Raw genomic sequence first — 20,970 nt, forward strand, 5'->3', positions numbered from 1 at the left:
TGAGCCGAAACCAAGAGTCAGGTGCTCAACCTATTGAGCCACCCATGCACCTCTCTTTCTTATTTTAAAATGAGAAATTTAAGTTTGCTTCTATGAGTGTAACTTTTGTATCTCAAGTTTTATTCTTAAAGTGGCTTTATGCAGTTCCTGGTCAAGAGTTTGAAAAGATAGCTCCACATTCTTGTCACCATCAATTACAAATTTGGCTCATTTGTTAAGTGGTAGCAAACAGCAGAAGGAATTCATTGCTCTTTGTCTGATTGACAGAAACTGCTTTCTTATTGTTAACCAGGTATCAAATAATTTCAGTCTCTTTAAGTTGTATATCCAAGGCACTATCATTCTGTTAACTTTTCTTTCATTGCCAAATGTGATGTTGGAGTTTCCAGTAGCCAATTTCAAATCCCATTACGTTTTCATAGTAAATATTTCAAAATAATCATAAAACTCCTTAAAAAAATTTTTTTTAATGTTTATTTATTTTTGACAGAGAGAGAGAGAGAGACCGAGCATGAGCGGGGGAGGGGCAGAGAGAGAGGGAGACACAGAATCCAAAGCAGGCTCCAGGCTCTGAGCTGTCCGCACAGAGCCTGAAGCAGGGCTCGAACCCACGAACTGTGAGATCATGGCCTAGCCGAAGTGGATGCTTAACTGACTGAGCTACCCAGGCGTCCCTACTCTTTATTAACTCTTGTGGCCATTTCTCTTTCTTTCTGCCTAGGCTTCTATTCCTCAAGGTCAGTTCAAACTCATTTCAGTCTGATCCTTTTTTTGTGTGTGACCCAACCTTTATAGGAATGACTTATTTGAGGAATGTTTACTGAGTGTATATTCTCTGCTAGGTTCTGTGTATATCATAATGAACAAAAAAAGGGTAAGATCTTCTCTGTCTTTTGTACAATATTGTGAATATGTAAGATTGATAACTTAGTGTAACTTGTTTTTTCCCCTCTTTCTACACAATTTAGCATTTGGTTATATCTGAATATAATTCACATGTATGCATCTACACAAATCCTTACCGACTAAGCATTTTGTCAAAAGAATGAAAGTATTTTATAACTATGTTCTAAAGATCTTTTATGGCGTGGTTTTTAATAAATGCTTGTGGATTAAGAGTCTGTTGAACCTTAAGTATTAATTACAGCAGAGATGTCCAGGAGCAGAAGAGTCACTGGACAGATTCTAAATCAATGGAGAAAACAGCTTGCTTATCCCTAGAACTTACTGTGATCAGAAGAGCTGTAGGGAGAAGATGGAACGGTCTTCCCATTGGTCTAACTACTTGAGCCTGGGGCTTTGGTTCTCAACTTTGGCCATGTATTGGAATCACCTGGGAGCTTTAAAAAAATACTGATTCCTAAGTCTCTCCCACTCCCCACCCCTCCCCTCCTCAAGTTTCTGATTTAATTGGTATGGAGTGTGGCCAGGACCAAGTGATTATAATGTACAGCCAAGATGGAAAACCACTGGCTTAGGAGATAATGACAGCAGTATCAGTTAAAGAAATTAGCAGAAGCCTTATTTTGCTTAACTGTATATTTTGTCTAACTTATCTTGTCTAACTGTATATAATATGTATACTGAGAGGACCTGGGAACAGTGCCATCCTGGCACTAATGAGGACCCATAGCTCATTGACAGAGTTCTGACTGGTTAAGTCTGGGAAATTTAGAGTATCAAAATAGATAACTACAGTAATGGATTATAACACACTGGATAAAATAGGGTTCCATTAATTTAGGCTCACATAGGCAAATAAATGAGTAAATTGAAAATTTGATAAGAAAAGGATTATATATACAGTCCCAAACTGAAATCCTGCAAAATATTTAATTACAAAGGGAAAAGGAGGAACAAAGTGAACATTATTAGTACTAGAACAAATCAAAATTGTATGTCACCTGATGGCACATGAGAAAAAAAACATCACTTCTCTAATACTCTTCCCAAAGATGTATAACCTGGATCTAATTATGAGGAAACACCAGGCAAACCTGCACTGAGAGACATTCTACAAATAACTGACCTGTAATATCTTATGCCAAGGTCATACAAATGAAGGAAAGACCCAAATTATTCTAAAAAAGAGACACTACAACTAAATGCAGTGCATGGTTTGGAATTGGATCCTTTTGCCATAAAGGACATTTGTTATTAGTATAATTGACCAAACTTGGGGTATGGGGCTTAGATCGTAGAGATGTACCGGTGTGCATTTCCTGATTTTGATGATTGTATTGTGGTTATGTGGGAGAATATCCTTGTTTGTAGGAAATACAAAGTATAGAGTTATTTAGCAAATTACTCTCAAGTGGTTCAGGAAAAAAACCCACTCATTGTATTGTTCTTATAACTTCTCTGTAAGTTTGAGACTGTTCAGGGTAACCATGATTGTGTGGCTTACTTGGGAATTACATAGCTGTATGTGAAGCCTCTCAGAATGTTAATTTTATCATGGCAGGGCATGTGAAGTAGCACATATTTATCTGGGCATGATATTTTTCATGGAATACATTTTCCAAGTTATCAGAGCTTGTCAACTGATAAAATACTTTCTACCTGTTTCGATGTCCTTTATTTTCTGCCTCTTAAAATTGTACTTGGTCTTGTCCCATTTGGATGACTAATGGTCCTGGTTTTGTGAATATTTATTATTGTGTTCTGAAGTAATATCTAGGACTAGATCCACTTTTAGCCTTTGGGGTTGTTTTGTTTTGCTCTTATCTTTCAGTGTCTGGTTTTCAATTCTGTTGATGTCACAATGTATGTATTTCATAATTTTCCAGTTCTCTTTCTAGTGTATTATTTCTAATTTGTTACAGTTGCAAAGTCAAGATCTGTGCTTTTTCCCCCTTTTTAATATGTTAATAAAATTCTCTATGAGATTAAGTATAGAGATTTTTATCCTAGCAATGGTTGTATTCATTGCACCCTTTTAAGCTTAATGGCTAGGCTTCAAAGAGTTCTGAAAAGTGAAGTTACTATAAATAGAAGGTGACTTCTCTGTCATTTATTAACTTTTCTTAGAATGTCAGATGAATTAAGATAATTTTAGAGGGAGGGGCGCCTGGGTGGCGCAGTCCGACTTCAGCCAGGTCACGATCTCACGGTCCGTGAGTTCGAGCCCCGCGTCAGGCTCTGGGCTGATGGCTCGGAGCCTGGAGCCTGTTTCCGATTCTGTGTCTCCCTCTCTCTCTGCCCCTCCCCCGTTCATGCTCTGTCTCTCTCTGTCCCAAAAAATAAATAAACGTTGAAAAAAAAAAAATTAAAAAAAAAAAAAGATAATTTTAGAGGGAAATCACTCTTTTTTTTCTTTCGATTTCAGAGCTCCAGAGATTATATTGGGGTTGCCATTTTGTGAAGCCATAGACATGTGGTCATTGGGATGCGTGATTGCAGAATTATTCCTTGGATGGCCACTCTACCCAGGAGCCTTGGAGTATGATCAGGTAACAAAACTTCATGATCATCGAGGTAGAATTTATAGAATGTAAAGAAAAATAGTAGACTTACATGAATGCATTTCCCAAGTATATAATACCTGTCAAAATCTTTTTAAAATAAAATAACAAAATCTGAGACCTTAGGGAATTTAAATTCAAGATCTCAAAACTGTATTTGGTTGTTTAAAAACTTTTATAACAATTGAAGTAAGCTTTCATAAACAAAGTTACAATCCACAGGTCCCAAAACAGTTCTGCAAAAAACACTTGGGAGAATTTTTTTGTATCATTTTTATGCTACAGACCTATAAAGGGCTGGACTGTATCCATTTAAATAATAGAGCTATGCTTGGGTGACAACTTTGATGGTGGATGAAATGTCAGCCACTTCCAAGGAATAAAAGGCCTCATAACTATTGGTCTTAAATCAACAACCATTATTGGACTTAAGTACTTCAGTCACTTGAACCCTCTTTAGTATTTTAAGTTGTTTTTGAACGGTGCTGAAAATCTGTTTAACATTATTTAAATGATTCTCCATCAGGCTCTGTGCTGGCATCTCAGAGCCTGGAGCCTGCTTCTGATTCTGTGTCTCCCTCTCTTTCTGCCCCTCCCCTGCTTGCTCTCTGTCTCTTTCTCAAATAATAAACATTAAAAAATAAATTAAAAAAAATAAATAAATGATTCTCAGTAGAATCCAGCAAATTATTTCATGAAACACTTTTCATGATAGTTTCAGTTATGTTCATTAGCCTCTCTAAGCTATTAGATCATATTGTTTGCTGTTTTATTTTTTTGTTTTTGTTTTTAATACCAAGGTTATTTTTGGAGTAATTATAATCTTAATCAGTATTTTTTGAAAAAGTTTCATAGCATCCCCCTTGTTAGATAGATATATATACTCAGATCATATTTTAGTGGAAAACATTAGTCAAAACTAACAAAGTGATTATATCAGTTTTGTCTTCAATTGGTTTGTAATGGATAAATATAATTTTTATTTAAACAATATAGTGTTTAACTTAATGAAAAAATAAAACATTTCAATGCACACATAATCTAATTGTAACAATGAAATGTGCCTTATTTCTGACTTTCAGGGCTTAGCTTTCTATATCAAAAAGGGTCTGAGAGGTTGTGAATTTGGTGACTTCAGTGTTGCTGGAGTGATTCTACAAGTCATTTAATAGTAATTATGAGATCAGATGTTACCATTAACTTTAATCTCTTCTTCCATAGACTTTCTACCCATAAGTCTCCTCTTTTAGGCTGGGCTTCCTATATTCTCTGCTTTTCTCCCTCTGTGTTCAGCATTCCTCTTAGAAGGTAGTTTCTGTAACCTTTTCCATACATACATCTTGGCTTCCTTCAGCTTTTTACCCAGCCACTAACTTTGATGCAGATGGCTAGACTGTGGCTAGTTTTGAACGAGTTGGTGATCGAGTTGCAGAATCCAATAATCTCTTAGCTGTTGAAGGACCAAGGGTACCAGTCACATGCTAGAAGTATACTTCTGGTTTTGTGGGTTACAAGTTGTGACATGTATGGTATTATGGAGCAGGACACCATCTTGTGGCAACTTCAGATAGATTTGCTGCTGTACTTTGGATTGGGATTTTTACAGTTCTAGTCTTGGACACCTGTTGTTAGTTCTGAGAAGGACCCTACAGATTTTCTAGTTATACTTTTTCCTGTTTTTTAAAGAAGATAATTGAGGTCCAGAAAAATGAAATGACTTGTTAAAATTCACAGTGGTACTTTAAGACAAAGCCTTGATCAAACCTCAGTTTTTCTTTTTTTTAATTTAAAAAAAAATTTTTTTTTCAACGTTTTTTATTTATTTTTGGGACAGAGAGAGACAGAGCATGAACGGGGGAGGGGCAGAGAGAGAGGGAGACACAGAATCAGAAACAGGCTCCAGGCTCTGAGCCATCAGCCATCAGCCCAGAGCCTGACGCAGGGCTCGAACTCACGGACCGCGAGATCGTGACCTGGCTGAAGTCGGACGCTTAACCGACTGCGCCACCCAGGTGCCCCAAACCTCAGTTTTTCTAAATTTCATAATAGATATCTGTTAAAACAGAGAACAGGTGTTAATCTGATTCAGATTAGCAGTACTTTCAGGATGTATATTACTTTAATTCCAAAAGGGTATAATAATTTAAAAAATAATTAGCATATAGCATCAGTAGTTGCATATTATCAATTTGATGTTTTAAAAGTTATTTTCCAATAACTTTTCCAATAACTCAGATTATTTTCCAATAACGCAAGGGAATAGGATTGATGATGTGAGCATTCTTGTTTGGTTTCAGTCTTAGACTTTACACATATTTCCAAATATGATGTATGCTGTATAGGTTTTGATAAAGGTCAGATGTCAAATAGAGCTCCCTCTATTCCCAATTTTCTAAGTTTTTTCTTTTATCCTAAATTGGTTTGGACTTTCAATGCCTATTCTATTCTGTGCTGTGCTATGCTATGCTATGCTATGCTATGCTATGCTATGCTATGCTATGCTATGCTATACTATGTTATGCTATGCTATTTTTATTCATTCATTCATAGTGCAAGCGGGGGACAGGGGCAGAGGGAGAAAGAGAATCTTAAGCAAGCTCAGCGCTCAGCATGGAGCCCGACATGGGGCTTAATCCCATGACCCTGGGATCATGACTTGAGCCGAAATTCAGAGTTGGACGCTCAACTGACTGAGCCACGCAGGTGCCCCTCAAATGCTTTTATGCATCTATTAAAATGTTCACCTAAGTATTTCTAGGGGTTGTATTTTACTTTAGTCTACTTATTAATGCGGTTTGATTTCATAGATTTTCCCCAGCTTCCTAGATTAAGATCATCAATTAGGATGTGAAGAGGCCATCAGTAGGGTATGCCTTTGTCTGTTACCTGTTCCTTGTTCCAGTCATCTGCTGCCCTCATGTACTTGGGCACATAATTGGGGTGTTATTGTTATTTTATTTTTTAACTCATTTTTTTTGCCTACAGTGGCAGTGCAGTGGGTAATAGTAATATTACTAATTAATACTTACTGAGCTCTTTTATATGCCAGAAACTGTTCTTAGACTTTCATTAACTCACTTAATGCTCACAATAACCCTGTGAGGTACATTCTACTATTGCCTCTGTTTTACAGATGAAGAAACCAAGGTGTGGGGAAGTTAAATAACTTGCCCAAGAATCCAGCACAGGCAATCAGAATCCAGAATCTTTCCTGTTAGCAGTGGACCACGTCTACACTACCTTGTGGATAATGATACTTTCCATAAGTATCATTACAGTAGGGGAGAGAGTTAAAAGGACCCAACCAAACCCTGCACCAGTCTGTGCTCAATCCCTGGCACCAGCCCTCTTCCAGACTTTCCACTTCCAGACGTCCACTTTCACCTTCCCAGCTGTCTCTCTGCTGTCACTTGAAGAGGATTTTCATGGTCTTTATGTTAGTTTCTCAAATCCATCAACCTCCACTGGCATTCTGTCTCCAGACTGAGTTTTAGTGATGGAGCCAGGAGCTTAGTTTATCATTTTGTTCTACGACGACATTTTGTATAAATGTTTATCTCTCAGAATGTATGAGAGTACAAGATACTCTTTTTAGTGTTTGCTTTTATTAATAGCATTGCTTTTAATACCAGAAGTGTTCTTCTATTACAAATCTATCAGTATTACTTATAAAGAAGGGATATTAGCCAGTGAATTTGGAAAATTCAATTCAGCACGAACATAGAGCAGTTGTATATTTTATACATCTAGTAATAACTTTAATCTAAAATCGACAAAACCAAAAAAGAAAATAGATAAACCCACAGTCATAATTAGAAATTTTTAGCACATTTCTTTTAGTAACTGGTAGAGCAAAAGTAGAAAAAAAATAGTATACAGAGGATTTGAGCCCATGAATAAGTTGATTTAATGACACAGGCATGTAGTACTACATCCAAAACTACACACAAATTGTAGAATACATACTTTTCAAGTACACATGGAACATTTACAAAAATAAAGACTTTCTATGAAATATAACTTATCTCTTAGGTCTTGTCTTAATGTCTAACCTTTATTTAATCTTCTAATGCAATAACAGTTTTGTTTTTTTCCCAAAGGAAGTGAAAAAGAATTAACAGTAGACCTATAATTATTATATACTTAAAAGCCACATTTGGGTCACCAGGAAAAAATTCATAGATTATTTTAATTCTGCATTATGGGGTTTGTGTTCTAGCTCTTTAATCATCTTTATCATCTATTTCTTAAAGCTTTTCCAAGGCAATTTCCTCTTTGAATTTTGGACTCTACAGCTAGGCATTGACCATGTCGAGAATTCCTCACGTCATATTTTCTCATCTCTGCATTTCATTCCCATTTGTACACCAGCGTTTTGGTGTATGTGTTTAGAGAAGGCTGTCCTGTGAATTAGTGCTTGAATCCCTTCCTGTCTTAATTATAATACGACAGTATACTGTCTTATTACTGTTCTGTGTATTGGTTTTAACCTATATTTACGAGGAAAATATAAAAAACATTCCAGGGAATTAAATAAATTTTATGGATGGCTAGACAGTATTAACTTGGTAAATGTTGATTGTTCTTGCAAAATGTTTGTTGGAGTTTAGGTAGAATCTCATCCAGAACAGCTAAAAGTCTGAATTTATATTCGAATTATCTTACTTGGTAATTTCAAGTCATATCCTGTGTAAGAAAAATAAAGTTCTCTATTTCAACTCCTGAGTGTTTAGGGGGAGTAGGAATCTTTGAAGAATTCTATTTTATTCGGCTATTTGGGTTGCGTAGAGACCTTCTCAAGTAGCTGGCTCTCTATGTGTAGACTATCACAAAAATCCAAGAATGGAGCTATAATATGACTGGACTTTGTGAAGTCTAGAGTTGGAGGTGCTTTTGGATTCAAAGAGACATTTAATGGAATTAATAGGCTTCAGTAGAACTTCGCTCTGGGGCCGGATAAGTGTGAATTAGGTGCTCTTTAAGTATTTTTATTGATTCTGATTTTAATTTGCTACTCTGAGTTTCTGCTTACAGTTAACTTTGGTCATGTTAACATGGCCATTAGACTCCAGGTGCCTTCAGCTCATTCCTCAACAGTGATTGATACTTCTTAGTTCACATTCCTGACATTGTAAGTCTAACTTGCTTATTAGCTTATTTCTAGTTGAGTTCACAACATGAATTTATGAATGAATCACTTCTGAGTCAGGTTTTCACCCTTCATTCACTGGGGACAGAGGAGGCAAAGGCTGAGTCTTTTAATGTATTAGGAGTTATAGATGGAACAGGGTTTTTTTTCTCCCCCCAGAAGACAGAGCAGGCATTATGACCAAAAATAAACTCACAAGATCGCTTGCCATTTTTTTTTTTCAGGCCATTTCAATTGCCCTATTCTGTGTTCTTTTAACACTTTATTTTCTTCTTCATAATGGCACTTCCTAGCTTAATTGCAGATTACGTGCTTAAATATTTATCTGTTTTACTGAACTATATGCTTTTGAAGGTTGGCACCATGTTTTACTCATCTGCATATCTTTAGCATTTGACACATAGTAAATGCTCTGTGTATGTTTGTTGAATTGTGGAACGCCTTTCCCTCCATCTGAAAGACTCTGATGTAACATCTAGGTACTGGACCCTTAGTACTTTTCATTTTCGGTTTTCATAAAACAAGGAACTCAGCCACTCGGGGGATGTGGGGTGAGAGAAGGCACCACACTTTAAATGAAATGAAACGGATTTGTAAGGTGGATATTTTAGTTGTCATTTCAGGTAAAATTGAGGATACAAATATGGATAACTATCTCTGTTGTCTAGAGACTTGACAGCCTAATAGGGAAAACAGACGTGTAAAAAAATAATTGTATTACAGTATTATAAATGTATTAAAGTGGTTCTATTTTAGGTTGATGGGAACACAGAGGAAAGGAATTATCTTTGTTTGAGAAGGTTAGGTAAAGCTGTATAGAGGAGAAATTCTTGAACTGGGTCTTGAAGAAGGAACGGTACTAAAGTTTGTTGTTGTGGGACTTGGTGAAGTTGGGTGGGGAGGGGCACAGGGACATTGTTAAGTAGGAGTTAGCAGTTTAGGAAGGAGAAACAGCCCATGCAAAATTTAGTGTGGTGCTAGATGGGCTGCTGCTTTAAAGGACCATGTAAAGAGCAGGGAAGAGATAAAGCTCAAAGCCTGAATGCTATGATTGGAGGTTTGGAATTGATCCTGTAGGTGGTAAAGTAATTTTATACAAGGGGGTAACAGTCAGATTTGTGTTTTACCAAAAATGGCTGTTAGCAGTGTGAATACTGAATTGGGGGTGAATGGATGGCATCATTAGGGAGGCAGATAAACTACTTAGGAGGCTTGTGAAATTGTGTAACTCAGAATTGAAGAAGACTTGAAACGGAGATGGAGAGAAGGGACAGTTATGTGGGACCGTGATGATGGAGAGGTATGTGTCTGGTATAAATTTCAGATTTCTGATTTGGGTGTTTGGTGTTGCTGGGAAATACATGAGGATTAACAGGAAAATGAGTTGAGGATATGTTCATTTTGAGGTGCTTAAAGTCCAACCAGATGGAGAGTTTCCATAAGCAGTTGGATCTACAGCTCCAGAGCTAGAGATAAATATTTAGATACAGATTTAGAGATAAAATTGTGGGCACTTGGGGCTTATAGAGGGAAAGAGGACAGATAAAACTTCTACCCTTCTGGTAAAGCCCTCAGCCTGCTAGTTCACTTTCACCCCTTGTCATTTTCTACTTAGTGAATCTCTGCACTTCAGTATCTGAGTATGTGGTATTTACTCCTGATTGTCCATATTTATTCATATTATACCCTTAGCATAAATCATAATAAGGTTTCGTAAAGAACTCTTACTTGTCCTTTAAGACTCAACTTGAGCATCACCTCTTTTGGAACTTTATGTGACTTCGGTTATTTTAGGTGTCCCTTCTCTGTCTTTCCATAAGCATGTATTTACTATGGTACTTACAACTCTGTATTATAATTGTTTACTTGTATGCTCCCCACTAGACTGCATTTCTTGAGGGCATAGACTACGTCATTGAATTCTTGACCTAACATCTAGTTTAGTGTCTGATACAGAATACATGTTCAATTAATATCTATTACATGAAAGAATAAACTCTTCTGTTTTGTATATTATTTTTCAGATTCGATATATTTCTCAGACTCAAGGTTTACCAGGAGAACAGCTGTTAAATGTGGGCACGAAATCCACAAGATTTTTTTGCAGAGAAACAGATATTTCTCATTCTGGTTGGAGATTAAAGGTAATTCATTAAAAAAGAAAAAATGTGGAAAAAAATTTTTCTAAGGTGCTTCATGTAGATAATACCCTCCATGCCTATTTTTATTTTACTGCATTTCTGCCTCCTTCTGAATTTTCATTTTTGACCCTCCCTTTTTAATGGGGGGGGGGGAAAAAGCCCTCCCTGAGTAACTTAGCTCATTCTTTAACCTGACAACATAATTATTAACTCATCTTAAATGGTTTTTTAAGTTTTGTGTATGTAATTACTTTTGTGTTGTGTGTTTCATCTTCTCTACTCAGTTTCCCATTATTAAGCTTTATAGGACAGGGACTGAATTTCAACATTTACTCCATAACCCAAGTACCTAATTTATTCTTAGGCTTTTTGGGGGCTTAGTAAATCCCCAGTGATTAACTTTATAGCCAGTTACTTTTTCATATGTATATATTTTTTTTTAACTGAACCAAGCTCTTCTCATTTTTCTTTTGGTACTTTTAAAAAGCACATTTTTGATAATTACTCTTTTAAAATTCCTTGCCTTAGAATATTCAGTGTTTTAGACTAAATGTGCCAGAACTAAAGAAATGAAGAATTTCCAAATGGTGGATAATAATATATTATTTCCCCTCTTTGATATATCCAATAAGACACTAGAAGAGCATGAGGCAGAGACAGGAATGAAGTCTAAAGAAGCCAGAAAGTACATATTCAACAGTCTGGATGATATAGTGCATGTGAGTACCACAGTCATGTTTGTTAGTCTTCTGTGCTTATGATGATAGACCTGAATGCCAAGGATACCACATGTTCATCATCTTCTAAATGACTATGGAGTGCTGTTGGTTTTAAGCTTTTCAAACAAAACTGATTCTAAGGTTTCAGCCCTTTAGGAACTAAACTGCATTTGTCTTTATCAAATATTATTAATTCTATCCTGTTCTTTAGTAGAAAGTATTTTCTTCAAAAGGGGAAATCCTAGCTCTACAAATTTCTTTTCTTTGCATTTGTTAGAAATGGATATTTGTTAAAATATTCATTAATTTTTTTTACTTTGAATCCTATTTAGTACTTTGAAACATTTTCTGAATTTATGAAACTCAATTATTTGTTCTTGTTTCAAAACAGTTGTAGTTCTCTGTTCCTTCCTGTGTTGTGTTTTTTTAAACTGAAACTTTAACATCTATTACCTTTTATGGCTTATTTGTATTTGATGACTTGAAATTTTGATATTGTAGGTGAACACAGTGATGGATTTGGAAGGAAGTGATCTTTTGGCTGAGAAAGCTGATAGAAGAGAATTTGTTAGTCTGTTGAAGAAAATGTTGCTAATTGATGCAGATTTAAGAATTACTCCAGCTGAGACTTTGAACCATTCTTTTGTTAATATGAAACATCTTCTAGATTTCCCTCATAGCAACCAGTATGTTATTTTAAAATCTTCATTATTTTTTTGAAAGAGTACATTTATTTATTTATTTATTTGTTTATTTATTTATTTGTTGAGCATGAGTAGGGGAGGCACAGAGAGAGAGGGGGAGAGAGAGAATCTCAAGCAGACTCCGTGCTGTTAGCATGGAGCCCACAGTGGGGCTTGATCCCACCGTGAGATCATGACCTGAGCCAAAATCAAGAGACGCTTAACCGACTGAGCCACCCAGGTGCCCCATTTAAAGTCTGTTAAAATGGCATGGAGAAATAATACTAAGTCTTAGAAAATTAGTGTTTTAGAGAAATGATTCAATATATCTATTAAATGTAAATTAAGCTAACTCGACCAAATTCACATAGACTAGTAAGTGGCAGCACAGTACTGGAATATGAATCTGAGTTGCATTCCAATGTTCTTTTTCCAAAGTACCATACTGAAAATGACTGAGTGATTTTTTTACATGACATTCTTAATAGCCAGGCATATGTAATAAAAGGAAGTATTAACAGTTTTCCTCCCTCTTTTGAGTCCTACAGACTCCATCTTTAATTTCCTTTCACATCGTTTGCTTTCCTTGCCCACACCTTCTCCTCTGTGTTGTGGAAGGAAAGGAGGGTTTAAAAAAAAATTTTTTTTTTTTTTAACATTTATTTCTGAGAGACAGAGCCTGAGTGGGAGAGGAGCAGAGAGAGAGAGAGAGAGAGAGAGAGAGAGAGAGAGAGGGAGGGAGACACAGAATCCAAAGCAGCCTCCAAGCTGTCAGCACAGAGCCCAATGGGGGGGCTCGAACTCACAAACCGTGAGATCATGACCTGAGCCAAAGTCAGATGCTTAACCGACTGAACCACCTGGGTGCCCCAGGAAAGAAGGGTTTTTATGGGTTAATGGAAAAGAATATACGTATGCTCACATTGAGAAGGTCTTATCAGAGTTACCTTAGGTAAAGCTTATGCATTCTTTGAACCCCACACCTCTTCTTTGTAAGGCTGCAGGGGGTAATGTAAATTAAGTAGTAAATGTTTACTACTTAAAACAACTTTTTATATTTTAAAATGACTGAGAGTGTCTGGGTGGCTTGGTTTTAGTTAAGTGCCCAAGTTAGGCTGAGGTCATGATCTCACAGCTTGTGAGTTTGAACCCCTCATTGGGCACTCTGCTGTTAGTGAGGCGCTTGCACTCTCTCTCAAAAATAAATAAAGATTAAAAAAATGACTGAATGAAGAAGTTTATAGGGTTGAACCAGTATCCGTTATTGTGGATTCCCCTTAATTGTTATTTTTCTCCCCAACAGTTGAAGTATCTAATGATTTCCATATATAAGCACTTTGAAAATAACATAACTATATGTTTTGTATTGATAGTTTAGGGATGTGGAGATCTAGAAATTTTGGAAAAATTATTTAGAGCAAGGGTCATGAAATTATAGTTGTGCTAGTCAAAAAATGCTTACTGTTGCTTTGATGTCTTAGAAAATATTGCAGATATAAGATACATTTCCACTAGCTTTAAAATTCAATCTTTTGTGGGTTTTTCTGGTAGAAATAGTATTGAAAATAAGCAGATTAAGTGCAAGTCAGATAATTTTTTCTTTTAGAAATAATTTATAAATTTTAAACTACCCTTAACATTTAAAATATTACAGTTCCCCCCCCCCCCCCCTGTTTTTTTTTGCAGTGTAAAGTCCTGTTTTCATATTATGGATATTTGTAAGTCCCACCCAAATTCATGTGACACAAATAATCACAATAAAACTTCACTTTTAAGACCAGTTGCTTCAGGCAGTACTGCTAACCTGACAGCAAATTTTACTAAAATTGGCACATTAAGAAATCAGGTAAGAACTTATAATATTTAACAATTTGAACTCCTTTTTTAATGATTGCTCATTTTGCTTTTGAAGTATATAGAAGTCTCATGTCAGCAATTAGAAGTCACAGTGCCGGGGAGGTTCTCGCTATGGTTATTCTGTAAAATCTCTACCATTTCAGGGCAATGATTAGAACATGTCTACCTAAACTCTTTTATTTCCTTTCACCTTTCACTCTCTTAATATCCCCTACCTACCTTTCTGTGCAGCAGCTCCATGAAAAGTAGAGTTGAGTAAAATCAGTTTCTGGGCCCATTTTTATCAGAGTTACGACTTTAAGAAGTGCATTCAAATTGTATTGGTAAAGCGTGCATGTAGACTACTCAGTACAATGCCGCCTGTGCTGATCCTTTCAGGCGTTAACCACGTCCGCTCACTCCGTTGGGCACCATGGAGTTCCTCTGCAGGCCGGAACTGCTCATTTCGGTTGTGGTGACGCTTTTCAGCAGACGCTGATTATCTGTCCCCCAGCTATTCAAGGTACTCCGATTTAAATTACACTTTGAATTTAGGCGTATGTTATTTTTAAACAAATTTAATTATATTTTAATAAAATATATTGCATAGTTTTTGCCACATTTGCCACATTGCTACATTTGAATTTAATTTAGGCTGGTCAGTAGCCTTTAGACCAGTGACACTTCTTTCGTGACTGGAGCTCCACTGTAATCATCACTGACAGAATGGGTCATCTGATAATTATATTTCCTGTAGAGTTGCATGATAAAATACCTTAGTAGAAATTAGTGGGCTTGGAAAGCTATGGGTTGTCCTTTACTGGTTATCACAGCTCCAGATATTTAGGTAAGTACCTTTTATCTGTCTCTTATTACTAGACATTAAAGTAACTGAGAGCTCAGTTCATTAAATTTTGGTCAAAAGAATTCTATCCAAGAATGTTATAGTCTTGTTCTTTATCCATACCTTAGGTTTTTAAAAGAGAGAGATTGTTTTTTGCTCAGTTAGATTATGCTCCTTAGATAAAAAGCAGAATAAAACCTCAGGTGAGATGAGTGGCAGAATACCTTTGAAGAGGCCATAAATTCTCACACGGGGGAATTTGTTAGTGGTTCTTAGAGGGCAACAGCAGCAAATGTTACAGCTGGAATAACCAGAATAAAATGTGACTTTCTAGGTCCTTTCATAGCACTTTGTCCTTGCTAGGCATCTAGTTCTGTCTTAACGCAAGAGGTTAATTACAAATGAGGCCCTAAATGATTCTTTGAAGCGTGATGGTAGGACTGTATAGCATCTGTGAAAGCAGTTGGTACTCAGTCAGGACACCTGGGCTAGAGTCCTGTTCTGTTTGCTGTCATTCTAGATGAGTCTGTTTAACCTGTTTTCAGCCTTAGTCAAAGGAAAAGACTGAGTAGATACTGTCCTGGTCACTTCTAGCTCTAATATTTCTGGATTCTGAAGGTTATTTAAATTTTTTATTTGATTCAAGGACTTAAACAATGTTTCTGAAGTTTTAATATCTCCTACAGTGCCTAATAAAGCACCAAGATATGTTTGTTGACTGGACTGACTGGTAATAAGAGATGTGAAAACATCTCAACTCTTTAGCCATTTTTGTTCTACCAGGGGAACTTTATTTTCATCTTTTATGTATATTGGGTTTTCGTATAAGGTTTCATCGAGAGAAAGATTTGTAGCACTACAGATAAAAAACAACTACTTAGATGGTTGATTTTTAAGGTGAAATTGTGGACCAACATGGTCTGTAAGTATCTGTGACAGTGACCCGTGGCTGGGGATAGTAAAATACCCATATCATCATGTCAGTGCTCTTAAAGACACTGTTGTGTTTATTTCTTTGTTTTTCCTCGATTGTTAATTATAAAAATTTCTAACCTAAAGAAAAAGTCAAAGAATAATACAGTGTCTTCTACCCTAGATTCAACAAGTGTTGACGTTTTGCCATATTTGCCATCAGTCTATCTCAACATACATATACTACCATTTGATAGTAAGTGGTAGGTAGACATCTTCCTTCTAAATACTTGAGCATGGAAGATTGACGCTTTTTTGTTTTTTAATTAGTTGTCATGTAAGTGACATTTGTGTCACATTGTGTCTCCACAAATGCATTTTCACTTAGATGAGTTTTAGTCTATACTAACAAATAGATTTTTAAGTCTTAATAATTTCCCCCCATGTACCAAAATCATATTTCATCAAGATTTAGAATAGCAGCTTTTTTTTTTTTTTTTTCAGAGCCTACCTTCTGTTTGTAGCAAAAATTTAGGAGGCTTGTGAGGCATATTTCTAAACACAGTTAAGGGCCATTTTTAAAACATTCAATGAGGTCCGATAAATCTTTTCTCTTTGTGCCTTATGATTGATGAAAGACTAGTGACCTTTCTACACATATGCTAACAGCTGTATGAGTGGTTCATAAGAAGGATAACAAAGAAAAGGAGACACTCTCAGACTCATAAACCCTTTAAATGTCAAGCACAATATTTTTGAATTAGAATTACCAGTAAGACAGAGCAAAATAACTTGTTAGCTTATGTAACAGGTGCAGTTGTAGCAGGACAGGCAGGCTCTATAAATATGTTGTTTCATTGTTTTTTGTCTTAGTGTAGTGTCTGCTTAGCAATGAAAGCTTCCTTGTCTAATCCACTTTAGTATCTCTGTAGAAAATCCCAGTATTGGTCTTTTTACCACTTTCCCTCATAATGTGCCACCAATCCATTTTGAAGAAACATTTTAAATGGTTATTGGGCAGCTGTTGGGGAGTAGTTCTGGCACCATTATAGTTTGTATTTTTAAATAGATTTTATGTCTTTTCTATTTCACTTTACATTTTTTACTTTGAGGCTGTGGTGTCTAGGTTCATCATGCATTTCATATATTCTCCATGTTATAGGTATAATATGTAGGTATAGATATAGAAGTACTATATCCATAATATTATTACTTTTTTCAAGTTAACAAAGACTTAGCCAAGCTTCTGTTTAACAAATTTGAGTATGTATTCGACAAGCATTTAACATTATTTGGCAATCTGAAAAACTAGTTTTTCATCCCCTTTGGATGAAAACTGCTATTTTAGAATGAAATGCATTCCAACAAAATTCTCCTGTTGTACTAGAACAATCTTGTAAACTTTCATGCCTTGCTGTGCAGATATGAAAGCAAATCTAATCAAGCAAAGATAAAATTTTAGCTAGCCTGAGAACTGTGTAGAAAATTGAGATCTTAATCACTGTTGAATTTGATAAAAATAAGTTAGACCTCATGAGGAGAGAAGATAATAGAATTCTTCTCATCATAAGGCATTAATTATGAGGAGAATTTAAGGGCAACATGACTTTTGTTGGGATTTGAGAATTCACTCTGTCCTTTACCCCTTGTCAAAGTGAATTCTGCTTTTTTCTCTGATGAGACTGTCTTGCTGCCATACATCTACACTGCCTGGGTGCGCTTAGATTCCATTTCTTGGAGAATTTGCCGATCAAGACATGCTTTTTGGAAGGGCTAAGAAGGTCAGTTAAAAAAAAAAAAATCTGTAGATCTTTGTTAAACTTCATCCCTACCTAGCCTTTTCAGTGGATTTCAGGAGATAGAACACCCTGGGAGGAGGGTAAAAGCCTCTGTGAAGAAAAATAAGCACAACAAAATTAACAGGATTAACACTTACAGTATATTTGCACGATAAAATTATGGGGTTATTTTTCAATAGTAAAAGAAAACAATTGTAGTATTTTTCTCTTACCTAAGATGGCTGCTTTTTCCGCCAGCCTATACTGAAAGTAACTGCTGCAAGAGGCTGGAATTAATCAAGCACTGAATTTATTCTCGTAACTGAGCTTTCTGAGCTTGGGGGATGTCCCTAAAATCTTGTTAGTCAAAGTTCTCAGTTGGGGTGATACTACTTCACTGTCTCAAAGTTTAATATAAGACAGTATCTATCTGCATGGTCCTTTTGCAATATATGACACAGAAACATTAACATTAACAGGATTAACGTGGCTGGTGATCTCCCTTTCTACTTGTCCTAGTGGGTAAGCAAAGTGGAAGATGTTTGTCCTGGAGTTCCAGCAGCTACTAGTAGATGAAGCCATATTGGTCAAAGCTTAGCAGTATCATCGTATTAGGTCTGAAAGGTTATTTTTGCTTTTCCTTTGGACCTTGGAATGAGTGTGTCTTCCTTGAATTTTCTTGAATCGTGTAAACCATCATGGCCTTTGAAGTGTGAAGTTGTGATACATTCCCTCTTTGGTGCTAAAAGTGTGAGATCCTATTACAGGTTTTAAAGAAGAGAATACTTGGCAGAGCTAAGTCTGTATGAAAAGATGAATGTTTACCTGCTAGAGGATCAGGATGTTGAGTTCGATTCACCTTTCCATGTCCTTTATCATAGTGGCAGAACTATTTGAAAAGGAAATAAAGCTATAATAAGCAAACTTTAAAAGGAATGGGAAGTTTCAAGAAAAGTAAATGATGCAACTTGGTGGTATGCATTTTAAAGCAGTAGAAGGAGTAGCTTTATATCAGTTTCTGGAATGATGTACCACAACGTAGATAGAAAGTACCTCACTTTCCTAAAAGATGGTTTTGTTAGTGTTATGAATATTTTATGTAGGGGATGATTTTATAAACCTAATCAGAATTTTAGTAAGTCTTTGAATTTCAAAGAGTTTTGTAAGTTAAGAGAAATCGTTTTTGATTTGAGAACTGTTTTTTTTTTCTTCCTATTTCACAGGTATTCCTGCAACGCATGGTAAACCCACGAGTTATTCAATAAGAGTAGACAATACAGTTCCACTTGTAACTCAGGCCCCAGCTGTACAGCCACTACAGATCCGACCAGGAGTTCTTTCTCAGGTCGGTAATAATTTATTATTTTTACATGTGTGCTGTCCTCCTTATACTCAAGAAGGGCAGTGATCCGCTTGTAACATATCAGCCTGTGCTGTTGAGAAACAGAAAAGATGATCCAGATGGGAATTTGATCTTTTTTAGTTACTGGCTTTTACATAATTATTAATAACTGTTGCCTTAATATATTTTTGATTCTAAGATGTAGTAATGACGAATCACTTGTAACTTACTAGCTTTTCTTTTGTTCGTGGCGCAGCAGACGTGGTCTGGTAGAACACAGCAGATGCTGGTACCTGCCTGGCAGCAGGTAACACCCATGGCTCCGGCTACTACCGCGTTAACTTCTGAGGGTGTGGCTGGCTCACAGAGGCTTGGAGACTGGGGGTAAGTTAAAAACAAAAATACTTTTTGTGTGAAGTTTGTAAAATAGATCTGGCTATAGGAGGGATTCAATTTTTCTAAACTTTCTCCCTAGGAAAATGATTTCACACAGTAATCATTATAACTCAGTGATGCCACAACCTCTTCTAACCAATCAGATAACTTTATCGGCCCCGCAGCCAATTAGTGTGGGCATTGCACATGTTGTCTGGCCTCAGCCTGCCACTGTAAAGAAAAATAAACTGTGCCAGAACAGGTTGGTATTGATATTTTAACTTTCCTCTGCATTTTGCAAATTAATCTTTAAAGTAAATTTTGCATGTTCACTAAAGGGTCACTCTGTTTTATTCAAAATGACCTCTTTGATAGCTTTGTTACAAACACTAAGCCAGCTCCCTTCTCAATTTCTCAGAGGTATTTTGGTAAAACTAATGGAATGGGAGCCAGGAAGAGAGGAAATAAATGCTTTCAGTTGGTAAGATTGTCTTTATTGCCCTTTTGATTTATTATCTACATATAATTTTAGACAATTTTAGACACTCAGATATCACATTTACCAAAAAATGACCATTTTAATGTATGTAAATGCAATCTACACTGGTATTTCTAGAGATAATACTTTGTATTTACAAAACAGTCTATATATGTTATTATGTTATATACGTGATCTTGAACATTGTTCATTTTAACAAGATATCCTAGAAAAATGTCATGTACATATTTTGATTATAGAAATGACACATTATTTCTTTGATTGCAGGAGTAATTCATTGCAGAATACGAATGTCCCACATTCAACATTTATTTCTCCAAAGATAGTAAATGGGAAAGACATTGAAGAAGTACGTTGTATAGAAACACAGGACAATCATAACTCAGAAGGAGAAGCAAGAGATTGTTGTGACACCTCTGTCAGGCAGGAGTCTGATTCATCGGTTTCTGACAAGCAGCGGCAAACCATCATCATTGCTGACTCCCCAAGTCCTGCAGTGAGTGTGATTACTATTAGCAGTGACACTGATGAGGAGGAGACATCGCAGAGACACTCACTCAGAGAGTAAGTGCCAAAAGCGGTTTGTGTTTATACTGCATCCTTAAGTAGCGGTGGCGCCCTCTGGTGTGGTGAAAAAGAAACTTTCTGGGACTTAACCCTTGTCTGTCAATGTCCTTGGGAGTGTACATCCTGAATAGTAACTAACATGATTATTATAGCATTTCTCCCATATTCATAGCTTTAGATTTTTGTCATTGTAGGTCACATTTAACTGCTTTATATCCTTAATTCATGTAAATTTTGGCTACTTCTCATTTTTGACCCATGTCTTTCCCGTCCCTCTTCGCTAGATGTAAAGATAGTCTAGATTGTGAAGCTTGCCAGAGCACTTTGAATATCGATCGGATGTGTTCGCTAAGCAGTCCTGATAGTACTCTGAGCACCAGCTCCTCGGGGCAGTCCAGCCCATCCCCGTGCAAGAGACCGAACAGGTAAAGGAATTTTAGGGGGCGTATACCATAGATACTGGGACTGCCAAAAAAGCCTGTGATTTCTTTTGTTGTTTATGTTAATACATACCTATTGATTTACCACAGTGGCTTCTTTCTTGGACGTAATTTTTTAACCAGATCACTTGGGTTTTAAGTGATAATTTTCTTTTATTGTTGTAGAACACATCTAAATGAAAAACTGAGGTTCTAATAAGTGATTTTTTTAAATGTTTTTT

At 36.3% G+C, this 20,970-nt stretch overlaps 1 protein-coding gene across 5 annotated transcripts in view; it reads left to right on the top strand.

Moving 5' to 3' along the window:
• HIPK3 (homeodomain interacting protein kinase 3) overlaps positions 1–20,970 on the top strand; it is a 92,526-nt gene that overhangs the window by 64,319 nt on the left and 7,237 nt on the right. For 2 of the 5 annotated variants that reach the window (XM_030333092.2, XM_030333093.1), the window contains exons 3-14: positions 3,329–3,452; positions 10,638–10,757; positions 11,387–11,473; positions 11,975–12,159; positions 13,843–14,002; positions 14,392–14,515; positions 18,750–18,871; positions 19,125–19,252; positions 19,344–19,505; positions 19,662–19,724; positions 20,010–20,306; positions 20,594–20,734. In XM_030333092.2, the coding sequence (XP_030188952.1) occupies positions 3,329–3,452; positions 10,638–10,757; positions 11,387–11,473; positions 11,975–12,159; positions 13,843–14,002; positions 14,392–14,515; positions 18,750–18,871; positions 19,125–19,252; positions 19,344–19,505; positions 19,662–19,724; positions 20,010–20,306; positions 20,594–20,734 (1,713 nt within the window). The remainder of the gene's footprint in view (positions 1–3,328; positions 3,453–10,637; positions 10,758–11,386; positions 11,474–11,974; positions 12,160–13,842; positions 14,003–14,391; positions 14,516–18,749; positions 18,872–19,124; positions 19,253–19,343; positions 19,506–19,661; positions 19,725–20,009; positions 20,307–20,593; positions 20,735–20,970) is intronic. The other 3 variants (XM_030333091.2, XM_030333095.2, XM_030333094.1) reach the window with 3 other exon arrangements.

Source organism: Lynx canadensis, chromosome D1, assembly GCF_007474595.2.
Source record: "Lynx canadensis isolate LIC74 chromosome D1, mLynCan4.pri.v2, whole genome shotgun sequence".
In the NCBI taxonomy this organism is placed as follows: Eukaryota; Metazoa; Chordata; class Mammalia; order Carnivora; family Felidae; genus Lynx; species Lynx canadensis.